The 12,105-nt window shown below is 54.1% G+C and overlaps 3 protein-coding genes across 4 annotated transcripts in view; all 3 read right to left on the reverse strand.

Moving 5' to 3' along the window:
* The window catches only part of FAM219B (family with sequence similarity 219 member B), a 3,630-nt gene extending 3,263 nt beyond the window's left edge, over positions 1 to 367 (reverse strand). For both annotated transcript variants that reach the window (XM_042021769.1, XM_042021770.1), the window contains exon 1: positions 257 to 367. In XM_042021769.1, the coding sequence (XP_041877703.1) occupies positions 257 to 349 (93 nt within the window). In that variant the 5' untranslated portion in view covers positions 350 to 367. The remainder of the gene's footprint in view (positions 1 to 256) is intronic.
* Positions 368 to 1,024: 657 nt separating this feature from the next.
* On the reverse strand, positions 1,025 to 5,945 carry LOC121661509 (cytochrome c oxidase subunit 5A, mitochondrial). Its single transcript, XM_042021773.1, has 5 exons — positions 5,705 to 5,945; positions 2,837 to 2,953; positions 2,172 to 2,293; positions 1,663 to 1,785; positions 1,025 to 1,188 (listed from the first exon to the last, which is right to left on the reverse strand). The coding sequence occupies exons 1-4, from the start codon at positions 5,787 to 5,789 to the stop codon at positions 1,672 to 1,674; spliced, it is 438 nt and encodes a 145-aa protein (XP_041877707.1). The 5' UTR covers positions 5,790 to 5,945; the 3' UTR covers positions 1,025 to 1,188; positions 1,663 to 1,671.
* Positions 5,946 to 6,642: 697 nt separating this feature from the next.
* RPP25 (ribonuclease P and MRP subunit p25) lies at positions 6,643 to 9,580 on the reverse strand. Its single transcript, XM_042021772.1, has one exon. The coding sequence runs from the start codon at positions 9,003 to 9,005 to the stop codon at positions 8,382 to 8,384; it is 624 nt and encodes a 207-aa protein (XP_041877706.1). The 5' UTR covers positions 9,006 to 9,580; the 3' UTR covers positions 6,643 to 8,381.
* Between the last annotated feature and the right edge of the window lie 2,525 nt (positions 9,581 to 12,105).

The raw sequence follows: 12,105 nt of genomic DNA on the forward strand, positions 1-12,105 counted from the left end.
TACCCTCCATACTGTCCCACGGACATACCCCAGCCCTATACCACCCCTATTCACGTACCCCCTCCTGCCCCACGGACATACCCCAGCCCTATACCACCCCTATTCACGTACCCCCTATCGCCCCGCGCTCCCCTCAGCCTCATACCCCCAATGCAGATATCCCACACAGCCCCATAGCCGCGATGCACATACCGCATACAGCCCCACGCTCACCTCCCAGTCCCGCACCCCCAGCACTCCCGTACATCGCACGTACCCCCGGGCCCCGCCGGCCGCCGGCTCCGCTCGCAGCGGGACCGGGACCGGGACCGGGAGCTGGCCCGGCTCCGCCGCCGCCGCCCGTCGCCATGGCCGGCCCTGGCCCCGCCCCTCGGCCCGCCCGCCAATGGCAGCGCGGGGCTGGCGGGGCTCAGCCAATGGGAAGCGGGGAAAGGGCGCGCCCCTCTGCCGCGCATGCGCGGTGGGGCGGCACCGCGGGACGGCAGCGCGGGGGATCCTGCCCCGAGCGGCTCTTGCCCTGAGCCCGCTGTGCGGAACGAAATTCCTGCTTGCCCAGAAAATTCCCCTCTTCTAGGAGGAAAATAACAACAGAATCAAGGTAGTGCCCTTCTCCTCCCACCCACTTTTGTGTTTTTTTTTTTTCTTTCCCAAGCCCTTGCCTGGGCCAGAGCTGAGGTGGAAAACGGGGACAGTATCTATCCCAGAACAGATCCCCTTGCCAGTGAGGACATGACCCTCACAAACAGGAGCCTCCGACCCACGTCTGAGGCTTCGGACATCATCCCAGGGAAATGCCTCCTCCAAGTCCTTGTTCTCCTCCTCCCCAAAGCTGTGCATACAGGGAGGTCGCCATGCCCTCCAAACAGCTCCTTCTCTTCCGCTCCTGGAGCCAGGTGCTTGGGAAGGCTCTGGACACAGGCTTTGCAGAGTAAGTAACAATTTATAAGCTCCTAAGAGCACGTTTATGGCTTGTTCCTTCTTTTTCCCTATGAAAGCAACAAGAAATAACCACACGAGGCACTGGTACCACATCAAACCAACCCGTTTTTCCTTTATTAGGCCCAACTCCACAGCACTTACACTGTGACTCAATAAAGGAAGCAGTTATTTCAGGTAAGATTTAAGGTTTGTCTCTCCAGGTGACTGTTTACAATCAGGTAGCATCAGTAAAACGCTTGAGTAATGCACCTGGAATAGAAAAGAACAGGAAAAAACCAAGCCATTAAAGAAGCAGCCCAGTATCTCCACAAAGTTTCCATGAGGTCCCAAGTGAGTTATTCCCATCCCTCTTACCCTCAAAGCCCTTTTTAACGACCCTCAGCTCAAAACTGCAGGTTCTGCATTCCCAGCACAGCTGATTCAAGACCCCTGGCACTGAGACACTGTATCCCAGGACTTAAGAGTTCCAGAATCAAGTACTATTTGCAGCAGTCTGACATGCAGTACCTCTATTCTAAGCATAATATTTAAAAAAAGAATATGACACTGGTCATCTCCTAAGGAAACTGAGCTAAGAGGCTTCACTTCCACGAGAATTTTTATTTAGGGCTTAATTTTAGTCTGGGATTACAGCACATTAGGTCTTGCCTATCCTGTCTTACCAGGGGTTTTGGGGTACAGGAGTCCCATGCCAAGAGTCTGGGAAGCAACATAAAACCTTACCAACAAGGTTTATGCTTTGTCCAGGCCCAGTTCCTCTGGAGTGGAGATTCCAAGTTCACTCAAAGTTGGTCTAAGCTCCTGGATAACGTAAGGATAGATTTCCTTGTGGGGTCCTGCCTTGTCCTGAAAAAAATCCCAAAAACCAAAAAATTCAGTTATTTCAACACGCATATCTTCAAAGCCTCCTACCTCAGCCCTGGCTTGTGGCAGAGCAGAGCTCCCGGCCTCTAGGGCTGAAATAAAAGCCCTGGCTTCTCTTAACTCCCTGGGGAGGCTGGATTCAGGTTTCAAGGAGCTGGTTTAAGGTGTTTTCTAGGACAGCTTTCTGAGTTACAGCTCCCAGCCAGCCCAGCACTCACTCCCTCAGGAAGCCAGGAAGCTTCGTGCTCATCACAGAGCCATTGATTCTGACAGCAGGAAAGTGTGGTTTCCCTTTGCAGCAGGAAAAAGCCAGGGCAAACTCCCCTGCTGCCAGGCTCTAGCTGTGGGAACAGAGCAGCTCCACCCACCTTTACAACTTCTAGGATGCGGACAGCGCTGGCAAAGTCATTTAACCGTCTGCAGGCCCTCAGGGCCGCGTCGATGATTTTGGGCTCTGGGACCAGGTCATAACTCACCAGTGTGTTTATGCCTGTGGAGACAAGGAAACAACATGGGGAACTTGGAACCAGCTTGTCATGCCCTCAAAAGGAACCCCTTGCTGTCTATTCCCTTCCTCTCCGATACAAAAAGCCAACACCTCGTCAGCCAGGTGCTGCTGGAATGATCCTCTGGCTCCAATTATCTGCTTATGCAACCACATTTTTAAGGCCTAACTGGGGAAGTTTAATAAAACTTGGCAACTCCACTGCAAAGGCAGAAGAAAAATGAGCGTAGTAGAGCCCAAGCACACTCTCCTTGGAGCAAACGTTACTCTCCCTCCCATCCAGGTGTTAAAATCACGGAATCGTGGAATAGTTTGGGTTGGAACCTCAAAGATCATCTAGTCCACCATTCTGTCATGGGCAGGGATACCTCCTGGTTAACCTGGAGACCACGTTAGTCCAAGTCCTGTCCAAGCTGGCCTTGGACACTTTCAGGGACTGGGAGTCCGCAAAATGCCAAGTAAAGTTGTTATTTCTGTTCGCGAAACTTGTATTTACTGCAGGTTACGCTTCCCTGTTCTTCAACGTACCTTTCCTGAGCTCCCAGGCATCAATATCTGGCTTGTTGAAATACGTCACCCAGCGAGCATCGAATTCTTCATCTGACTCTTGTGACCCGTGAGAGTAGCAGCGGGCAGGAAGCACAGCTGAGTCCAGAAAAAAAGGAACAAACTTGGAGCAAAGGGGAAGTAACACTACTTTAGTCCTGACCAAGAAGCCAGAAGCCATAAAATACGGATTTCCCTTGTTACAGTCGCTCTGGATCAGTCCTGGATGAGCACTGGGTGGATGTAAGTTATTAAATACCATGGTTTGTGTTGTGGCAAAGTGTCTGTTTTTTCGCACATCAGACTTCCAAAGTGTTCCCAGAGCACTGGTCAGAGCAGGAGTAACACACACAAAAATCAACTCTGGATACCAGTCCCTAAGAGGTTTTCTGGTATTCTGTAAGGCCAAGTGAGCCAGAGAAGCTTCAACATGCACATCCTTCATCAACAAAATTCCATGCAATTCCTACAAAGGCTCTCAAAAGCAAAGGGATGAGAAATATTCCCTCCAACAGAAGGGCTGGAGGAGGAAAAAAAATGGTCACTCTGTGTCTATCCAAGAGAAAACTCCTGGATCTCAGGGCTGCAACTGCATTAATTTTTGATAATTAATCACCAAAGCAGATTGCATGCTAATGCACAAACTAGTCTGATATAGTTATTAACTCATTTCTTCACTCAGCACTATCACAAATTCCTGGTTTTTTGGATGAACTTGTCTTTTTTTACCCCACAAAGGTTGGAACATTTCTCCAAGAGAACTAAACTAAAGGACCACAAGCCTGGTGTTTCCTTTCCCCACTGCTAATCTCACTCCACTAATATTTGCAGAGAGGTCGCCCATCAGATACAACCTTGGAGCTCAAAGCTCTGCTTCACAGAAGTCAAATTTAGCTCCTGACTTTTTCTTTCTTAACCCAGCATGAACCACTGTCACTGATCAACTATGGAGTTTGATTAAAAAAAAAAAAAAACCAACCAGAACTGGGTTGTATTTTTGCTGATACACTTCTCTTTGGTCTCATTAATGACAGCCCAATTAGCAGGCAATCTGCTTTTTTAACAAAATTTAACCTGGTCCAACATTTCAGCTACAATCCTGGTTTATGCAACGGAAGCAGAAAAATAGCTTTATTTATTTTAGCTATGGAAAAGTACATAACAGGCCAAGCCAGAATTAAAATGCTCTTTTGGCTTCTGTAGGGAAATTCCCCCTCCTTTCCCCAGCTCCAAAGCAGACCTCTGACCCTGCTTTCTGCAATAAATCACCTGCACAGCTGAGCTCAGAGCAAGAGCAGGGCTCTGTAAACGCTCCTGCTCCCAGAACACTGCTGAAAACCCTTCAGGTTTCAGCTGGTTGAAGGAGAATCCTTATTTTTCCTAAACAGAAAGAAAGTCCCATGGAGAATCCTACAGCAAATCTCAGCTGGATAAAAGCCTAAACTGAAATGCTCAAATGCCATCTTTAAGTCAAAATCTGAAGTCTTTCCTCAACAAAACCATTCCCTGGATGCAGGAGGCAAATACAGACCAGAAGAATTTCCAGGGTGTGTTTTTCAATTGCTGCTACGGTTCTTTTGCACCCTGTGTTTTCCACAGGAACGTTTATATCTGTGTTTGGAGACTGGACTCTGACAGTCCCTCTGCCCTGAGTTTCAGCGGGGTCCATCAAGGTCACTGTCACACACATGACGTGTGTGTGTTATCCAAGCAGAGATTCCCAACTCAAGGAAGAACAAAGGGCAAGTACCTTTACTTTAAAGTGAACTCAACAGGCATTAAGAGCCTGAGAAGCCTAAAATCACCTAATATGACACAAAAACAATTAAACCTTCATTGCAAGGGCTGGAATTGGCCAGTTTTCTCTGGTAATGAGCACAGAACGAAAATACACACAAATAAAAACATGAATTTACTGAAAATCTGGGAACGAGGAGCCCAGGGACTACACAGGGAAGGTTTTGCAGCAACACAACCCCCCCCAAGGCCACCTGAAAGCAAAAGGGTTGCAGCAGTTTTAAGTGGGACGTTTGTAACACAAGACTTTAGAAAAGAAGATCACAGAGCCTGCTGGAAATGAGGCCCACAAGCAGCCGGGGTTCAGCAGCTCAAAGCAGCAGCGAGCAAAGACTTTCAGTGGATTTAAAATAGCAAAAGACCAAAGGTTTTATGCAGCATCTAGGAAATCCTGTGCTTATTACTTAAAAAGACTCAGCGACAGGCTCCCTAAGGCAGCTGTTTTAACTCACACGTGCCGCAGCAGAGGCACACACAAGTCTCCAAGCATTATTAATGTCCGTTAATTAGCTATTAACTGTGATGCAGAAGTTAATTAGCTATTAATTGCGATGCACAGACAGTGCGTTCTCTGCAGTCTCTGTCTTCCAGCCCTGGCCACCATCACACCACGCTGCCTCGGGCTAGTCCTCCTCCTTTCCCTATTAACTGGGGCGTTAATAAGGTGTTAATATTATAAATAAAATTAATTGGGGTGTTAATTAGGATGGTGAGGGCTGGAGCGGAGCTGGAGCAGGCCCGGGGGTGGCCGGCGCCTCGGTGCTGCGGAGGTCACCGCTGCCCTCCATCAATGTCACCTTGGCGGGGGCTGCAGAGAAAGCGCCGCCGCCCCCCGCTGCAGCCGCGGGAGGTGCCCGGTGCCCCCTGAGCCGGTACCGGCGAGGGGGACCCGGTGGCGGCGGCCGGAACGGCGGGGGCGGCCCGCGCTAGGCCGCAGGGTCACCGCAAGGACACGCCGGGCCCCGCCGCCTCACACCGCACCGGGCCGGGACCCCGGGGGCGAACCGCGGCGGCATCGCGGCGGGAGGGACGGAAACGCGTGCGGCCGCTCACCTGCTGGGCCGGCGGGCCGGCGGACGGCAGAGCGGAGGCCGGAGACAGCGCAGCGGCGGAGGAGAGAGGCGCTGGCGGCCAGCATGGCGGCGGGGAGTGAGGGAGGGAGGGAGACAGCACCGGGCACCGGGGGCGCGCCGCTGGCTCCCGCACCGCACCGGGAGGGAGGGACGGAGGTGAGGGCCGGGGGGGCCGCGAAGGCGGGTACGGCGGCGCGGCGGGGACGGACCGGCAGCGCGGGAGGGCGGGAGGCCGCGGGGACGGGCTGGGGGCGCGGAGGGGCGGGACCGCCGCCATCTTGGGGCGGGGCCGGCCGCCATTTTGTGCGTGAGGGGAGCGGCTACGGTGAGTCCCTCACTTCAGCGAGCAGCGCAGTGAAGGCTGCGGTGGGAGTGATCGGGCTCGTTTTTGAGGGGTTCAGGCTCGTTTTTGAGGAGTTTGGGCTCGGTTTGGGGGGGTTCTGGCTGTTGCTGCCCCCCTTTAGCCGAGCCCACGCAGCTGTGGTTCCAGTGCAGCCTCCCCGTCCCTACCAATGGACACCCCCCCGACTCGGTCCCTGTGAGAGGAGTGGGTTCAGACAGACTCAGCTGCCCCGTCCGCCAGCTCCGCGTCTGTCTGAAAGTGTCCCTGTCCCCACACCGTGGGCTGCTGCCCTCAGCCACCATCGCACCGACTCGGGTACGAAATCGCCCCAAAAATCGTCCCTGGGGCTGTGCCTCAGCAGTGCCGCACAAAACCATCGTGATTATTCCAATCGCCGTGTCCTCTGATACCATCATCCTGTTTTAAGTACTTAATATTTTGGGCTACAGTCTTTATTTTCTCATGCAGGAAGCCGTCAGTCCACAGCCAGCAAAGCAAGGAGAGTAAAATCCCCAGTGCTGCCTCCGTGATTGGAAACGACCTACCTATGAAATCAATTAAAAGAATTTTGCACATTAACAAAACGAGGAGAAATAAGTGATTTTTATTTTTTTTCCCTGCTCAGAGAAATGTGAAGTGGCAGCACTGGAAGTGAAGGGCTGCTAGTGTTCAACGGTGTGGCTCCCACAGTCTTCAGGCTCTGATTAGAGTGTTTACAGAGGGATTTATTAATTACAGGTTTATTAATTAATTTTATTCGTTATTTTTAAGGTATTTGGGGTAGGAGCCTGCACCTGGTGCTCCTGTGTGGTGTGAAGGGTTGATCCTGAATGGGTTCTGCGCTGGAGAAAGAAATGGGAAGAGCTGGATGGGACAGAGCCCAAAGCTTTCCCAGCCCCAAACCCACAAAAAAAAAAAGATCATTAACATAAAAAAAACAGTTGGAAATTAATGTTCAAGTGAAGGGAATCAATCTGCAGCAAGGCAGATAAGCACAAGCCTCTGGCCCGAGGAGCAGCTGCCTGCTGAGGGAGATAATAAGGTCATTGCTACACAAAACAGACCTTGCTTCCTCCTCCTCCTCCTCTCCTTTCATTCCCGCTCCCAGCCAAGCAAGCCCTTGACAAAGAGGGAATGCTGGCTGTCCCTGGAGAGCAGGAGTGAGGCAGGGAGATAAGGCAGCTGCAGCCAGAGAATCCCTCATACATGGGTTTTAGGAAGGGTTTGCTCCTTAATACCGATTGATTCATCCCGCAGTGCCCCTGGGCGCCGGGCTGAGGGAACCAGGCAGATCAGGGCTTGGCATCTCATAACCCATCCCCCAAATCTCCCCTGCCCCTGCTGGAACTGGGGTTTTGCCGGGTGCTGCTGTGCCGGCACAGGAGAACCCAATCCCGTTCTTCCAAGGGACAGAGTTTGGCTGGCTCCCCTTGTCCTGGGTTGGCAGCAGCCTTCACTGTGCTGATCCATGCCACGGCCAGCAGCCAAGATGGTCCCCCCGTTTTCCCGTAGACATATCTCAACTATTTCTAAAGAGCTTTTATTGTCCATTCATTTCCCTTTACCCCCTGGAAGTAGCAGGGATTTTGCTCCGAAGAGCTCTGCAGCCAAGGCACGACCCCCAAACCTCCTCATCCTGTGCTGAGCACTGCATCCAGTCACAACAACCACCCGCCCAACGCTCCCGCTGCCCCCAGCCCCCCACACCATGGTTTCCCCCGACTCCAGACCAGAGTATCCGATGTGGGTTGTTTTATTTCCTTGTGCTGTCCCACAGGCAGGCAGCACAGTGCAGTGCTTGGCTCTGTGGGCGCAGGGAGGGAGCAACCCCTGTGCTTGTTTGGGTGGTTTTTTTGGGATGAATCACAGCCCCGTGGGATGCCGAGCCCGGCATTAATAACCCTGACATCTCCTCAGCAACGGGTTTGATGAAGAAGGTTTCATTCCAACAAGCTTGGGGCAAACCCGTCTCTCCTGAAGGATGAGGCATTGCAGTGGGGAGCGGTGGTGATGCTCTGGCACCCCTCAGCTGCTCTGGCTCCGTGAGAGTCGCTGCAGGATGTGGCTAGTGGTCACGGTGTCCCTGGGTGGCTGAATTAGAGATCACCAGCTCCCCCCCACATCCTCAACTGCTTCAATCCATAACCAAGAGATGGGTTTAACCCTTTAACCCTCACGCCAATCTCTCCCGTCCACAAGGGTCAAGGAGCAGCAAGTGGGGACAGGTCAGGGGGAGCCTGCAGCCCACTGGTGACCCCAGAATGAGTGTATATTCCTGCCTCGATACCTGGCTGGTGGGGTGGAGGCGGTGGGGTCAGTGGTCCAGCTGGCCAGTGGTGGTCCCCGAGCCCCTGGGGCTGTCAGACACCTGTACCTGCAGCTTCTTGGGCAGCAGCTCCTCGTGGGGAGGCGGCAATGGCCGCTTCAGCCCCTTGGCAGAGGATCCCAATGTGTCTTCTCCCGCCTCGTGCCGGGGCTCCGGGGGCTGGTATCCTGTCTGGTTGGGATCCAGGGGGTCTCGGGAGAGCAGGATGCAGATGGAGGGGACGTTCTTGTGGACAGTCAGGTTCTGGGCAGGGCCGTCGGGCGGCGGGTCCTGGTTCTCCCAGACCTCCAGCACGGTTTTGTAGCGTACCTTGGTGACCTGGTGGAGCCCTCCCAGCTTGCGCTTCATGATCTCCACGCAGGTGATGGTCTTGGTGACTGCCCTGCCGCAGCCGCTGAACACAATCTGCCGTCTGCCCTTCAGCTCCATCTGGGCCATGGCGAAGTTCATCAGGTTCCTGATCTTGCTGCCCTCCTTCACTTTCATCTCCACCACGTCCGGGGGCAGGTCTGGGAAGGGCAATGGCATCTCCTCCTCAGAGGTCCTCACCTTTCGGAAGTTCTCCATCCTGGACTGGGCGACGGGCTTGGCTCTCCCTCCTTCAGCAGCCATCCTTCACCTCTTCCTGGTGGATCCACACAGGCTCCTAGCCCCCTGGGACCATGGCAGGGCTGACCTTGCTGCCCTCCAGCCCAGCCCTGCGTCCTGCAACCACCAGCCCCTTCCCCTCGGCTCTCCGGAGGCTGGCAGTGGGCTTGGTGGCAGTGCCAGAGGCTGTCTTCTGTGGGAGACAGGGCTGCAGGATCCCCTGGGTGCTCCCAGTTGCTCCCAGCAGGGATAACAGCCGGCTCCAGCTCTCGGTGATGCTTGGGCTCCTGCGCTCCCACTGCAGCACTCGCTTCTGCTGCTCTTTGCTTCATTCTGGACTTCAGCAGCCCCCAGAGCTGTTCTGTGTAATTAGCAGATCCTCCCCCTCTCCCTCCCCTTCCTCCCCTCCTCCTCCTCCCCTGCTCAGCCGCCCATGCCAGCACCCAGCTCCTGCCTTCATCCCTGCCAGGCAAAGGGGAGGGCAGGGAACCCAGGTCTCTGTCCCGAAACAGGGAAGGGAAGGGAAGGAGGGGAGGGTGGAAGGCAGAGGGAGAAGCTCACTCTTGCCTTCATGATGTTCCCAAAGTCCTGCCCCCTTAAAGAGAACCTGGTCCCTTCTCTCGGCGCTCGCTCCTCTCAAGGACACCCACTGCTAACTGCAAATGTCACTCTGCCTGCCTGCCCTGCAGCATTCCCAGAGGAATGAGGAATCCCAGCCATGCTGTGCACAGGGATGGTGCAGAGATGCAGCAGGTACTTCGGGAAGTACTTTGGAGCCTGAGCTCAACCCTTATTAGCCATCAGAGAAGCCACTGGGACCCACAGCCAGGAGAAAGCCTGGCAGATGGCATCGCAGCCGGGCATGCATCGAGTGTGCCAGGGCTCTGCTCCCCCCAACACCCTGCGTCCTCAGCCCTGGCTCTGCTGGCAGGAAAATCTCTCAATTCCCAAAGCTCTGAGGAGCAGATGCCGTGGCAGAGCTGGTTTTCACGGGCGATTTCTCTTTCTCTCCCCCGCTCCTCCTCCTTCCCCATCCCTCCCTCTCCCCGCTGCTCCCCCAGTCCCTGTCCCTCACTCATCTCCACATCCCCAATGAGGAGCTGCCCACTGTGGGCTCACCATTACATGTACTGGCAATCAATCCCAGAAAATCCCTGTTGCAGGCCACGAGATGTCCCCTTCCTGCCCCCAATCCCTTCCCGGGGCAGAGGCGACATCCCTGCCCCAGGCTGGCCCTCTGCCTGCCCCTGTCACCTGCCTGTCCCCTCCCGCCCTGCCGGCCGGGGGATCATTGCACAGTGGAAAGACATGTGAGTATTGACTTGCAGTCAAATCTTATCGGCCTCTGGAGGCCCCTGGATTGGTTTCACTTGGAGCAGGGCTTGCAAAGATACATGAATAAATAAATCAATCGGTCCCATGTCCGTGGAGGTGAAGGCAGGATGTGGCTGTCACATCCCATCCGGGGTGAATCCCACATCCCCGTGGTCCCCAAAGCAGCTTTCTGGGGGTGGATATGGGACACCCCCTGATCCAACCACTGGATTGGGGTCTGGGGCGGGGGGTCTGCGGGCAGTGGGATGGGATGGGATGGGATGGGACGGGGTGGGATGGGATGGGATCCTCCATCTATCAGCAGTGTGCTGGAAAACCGCAGGAGATGCAGAGCATTGTTTCCCAATCCGTCTAACCCTCCCTGAGGCCCCTTGGGCACAGAGAGGGAAACTGAGGCAGCGCAGGCAGCGCTCCCAGGCTCACTCCCAAGCACCAGATCCAGGCTTTGAGCATTCCTAAGTCCCTTCTGGTGCTCTGCAGTAGTGAGCATACCTATTCCCTGTGCTCCCACCGTGGATTCCTCACTGCTACAAGACAAAACAATGACATTTCTCCATCTTTCCATTGACAACACTTTATGGCATCCTTGCAGAAGGCACTTGGCTCCTTCCTCAGGCAGGCAGGGATGGATTAAACAAGTCAGGAAAATTCCTGCCTTCAAAATGTGCTAAACCCCTGGGGAAATAATCGGGAAGGATTTTAGCGACTGAGAAATCCCTCAGGGTCATTATCCAGGTACCCTGGGAGGGTGACATGGACATGGAGGGCTGACAGCTCCAAGGCTCTGGGCAAGCCACATGAATCCCTGGTGCTGGCTGAACCATCCAGCCCTTCTTTCCTGGCCCAGAACCAGCTCCTGCCTCCCATGGCCCATTTTCCATGGCATCGTGGTGCTTCCCCACCATCGGATGATGGAAGCGGCAGCAGCTTCTCCCCCGACTCTAATTGCTGCTTAACGAACTCTGCTTATCGCAGCTTCCGAAATGGAGGCGGGAGAGGTGCAATCACGGAAAGGCTTCCAGAGGGTGCGCTCCCCCCAAGGGCAAGGCTGCACTGGGAGCAGGGGGGCCATTAATGACAGGGGCTTATTTTCCCTCTGCAGCACTTAAAATGTAAATGAAATTCATTATTAGCAACTCCGTTGCTAATTACCATCCGAAGCCATTCATTAGCCTGTCAGCTTATTTGTTGGAGGACAACAGAGTGGATGGGTTACTCCAAGCCAAGGAATAGCTGAAATGAGCTCAGCAGGGTGGGAGAGGAAAAGCAGGGATGGGGGGACAAAGGCACAGACAGCTCCAGCTGTGGGGGATCAGGCAAACAAAAACTGGAAAGGAGGATGGGGAGTCCTTTAAAATGAAGAAGCAGCAAATGAGAAAGGCAGGAATGGTGAAAAAATAAGAGTAAAGGAATTACACCCTGAGTATTGTCTGTCTGTCCTTCCTGAGCAGCCACTCTGGTTCCAGTGGGACCCACGGAGTGGTTTCTTCTTCCCTTTTCCCATTACAGTTTCTCTCTGAGCCTCCCAGTGCCATCCCAACCCCATGCCAGAGGAGTTGCAAATCCCTGCAGGACCCTTTTGCCTGGTCCCAACCCCACAGGAGGTGTGAGACTGGAAGAGCTATTTGGGACAGCAGCCAAGAGGAGAGCTGGTGGTGGCAAGAATGGAGAGGGCTGCTGAGCACGGCATGGAGCCCAGCCAAACCTGGAAAAGTGGGGAAAAAAACTCCAGAAACATATTCCTAATGGCAATCAGGGCAGCTGGAGAGGAGCAGTAACCCGAGCCCCC

This window comes from Corvus kubaryi, unplaced genomic scaffold (genome assembly GCF_017639235.1).
Source record: "Corvus kubaryi isolate FWS band 111438036 unplaced genomic scaffold, C.kubaryi_AGA036_p1.0 37172, whole genome shotgun sequence".
In the NCBI taxonomy this organism is placed as follows: Eukaryota; Metazoa; Chordata; class Aves; order Passeriformes; family Corvidae; genus Corvus; species Corvus kubaryi.

What these genes read in the sequence shown, in the direction of transcription:
- RPP25 (XM_042021772.1), bottom strand. Translation starts at nt 9,005, where the DNA reads ATGGCTGCTGAAGGAGGGAGAGCCAAGCCCGTCGCCCAGTCCAGGATG.
- LOC121661509 (XM_042021773.1), bottom strand. Translation starts at nt 5,789, where the DNA reads ATGCTGGCCGCCAGCGCCTCTCTCCTCCGCCGCTGCGCTGTCTCCGGC. An exon ending in TGCCTGGGAGCTCAGGAAAG is followed by an intron (nt 2,294 to 2,836) that starts GTACGTTGAAGA and finishes TTGTCTCCACAG; the next exon opens with GCATAAACACACTGGTGAGT. An exon ending in GCATCCTAGAAGTTGTAAAG is followed by an intron (nt 1,786 to 2,171) that starts GTGGGTGGAGCT and finishes GATTTTTTTCAG; the next exon opens with GACAAGGCAGGACCCCACAA.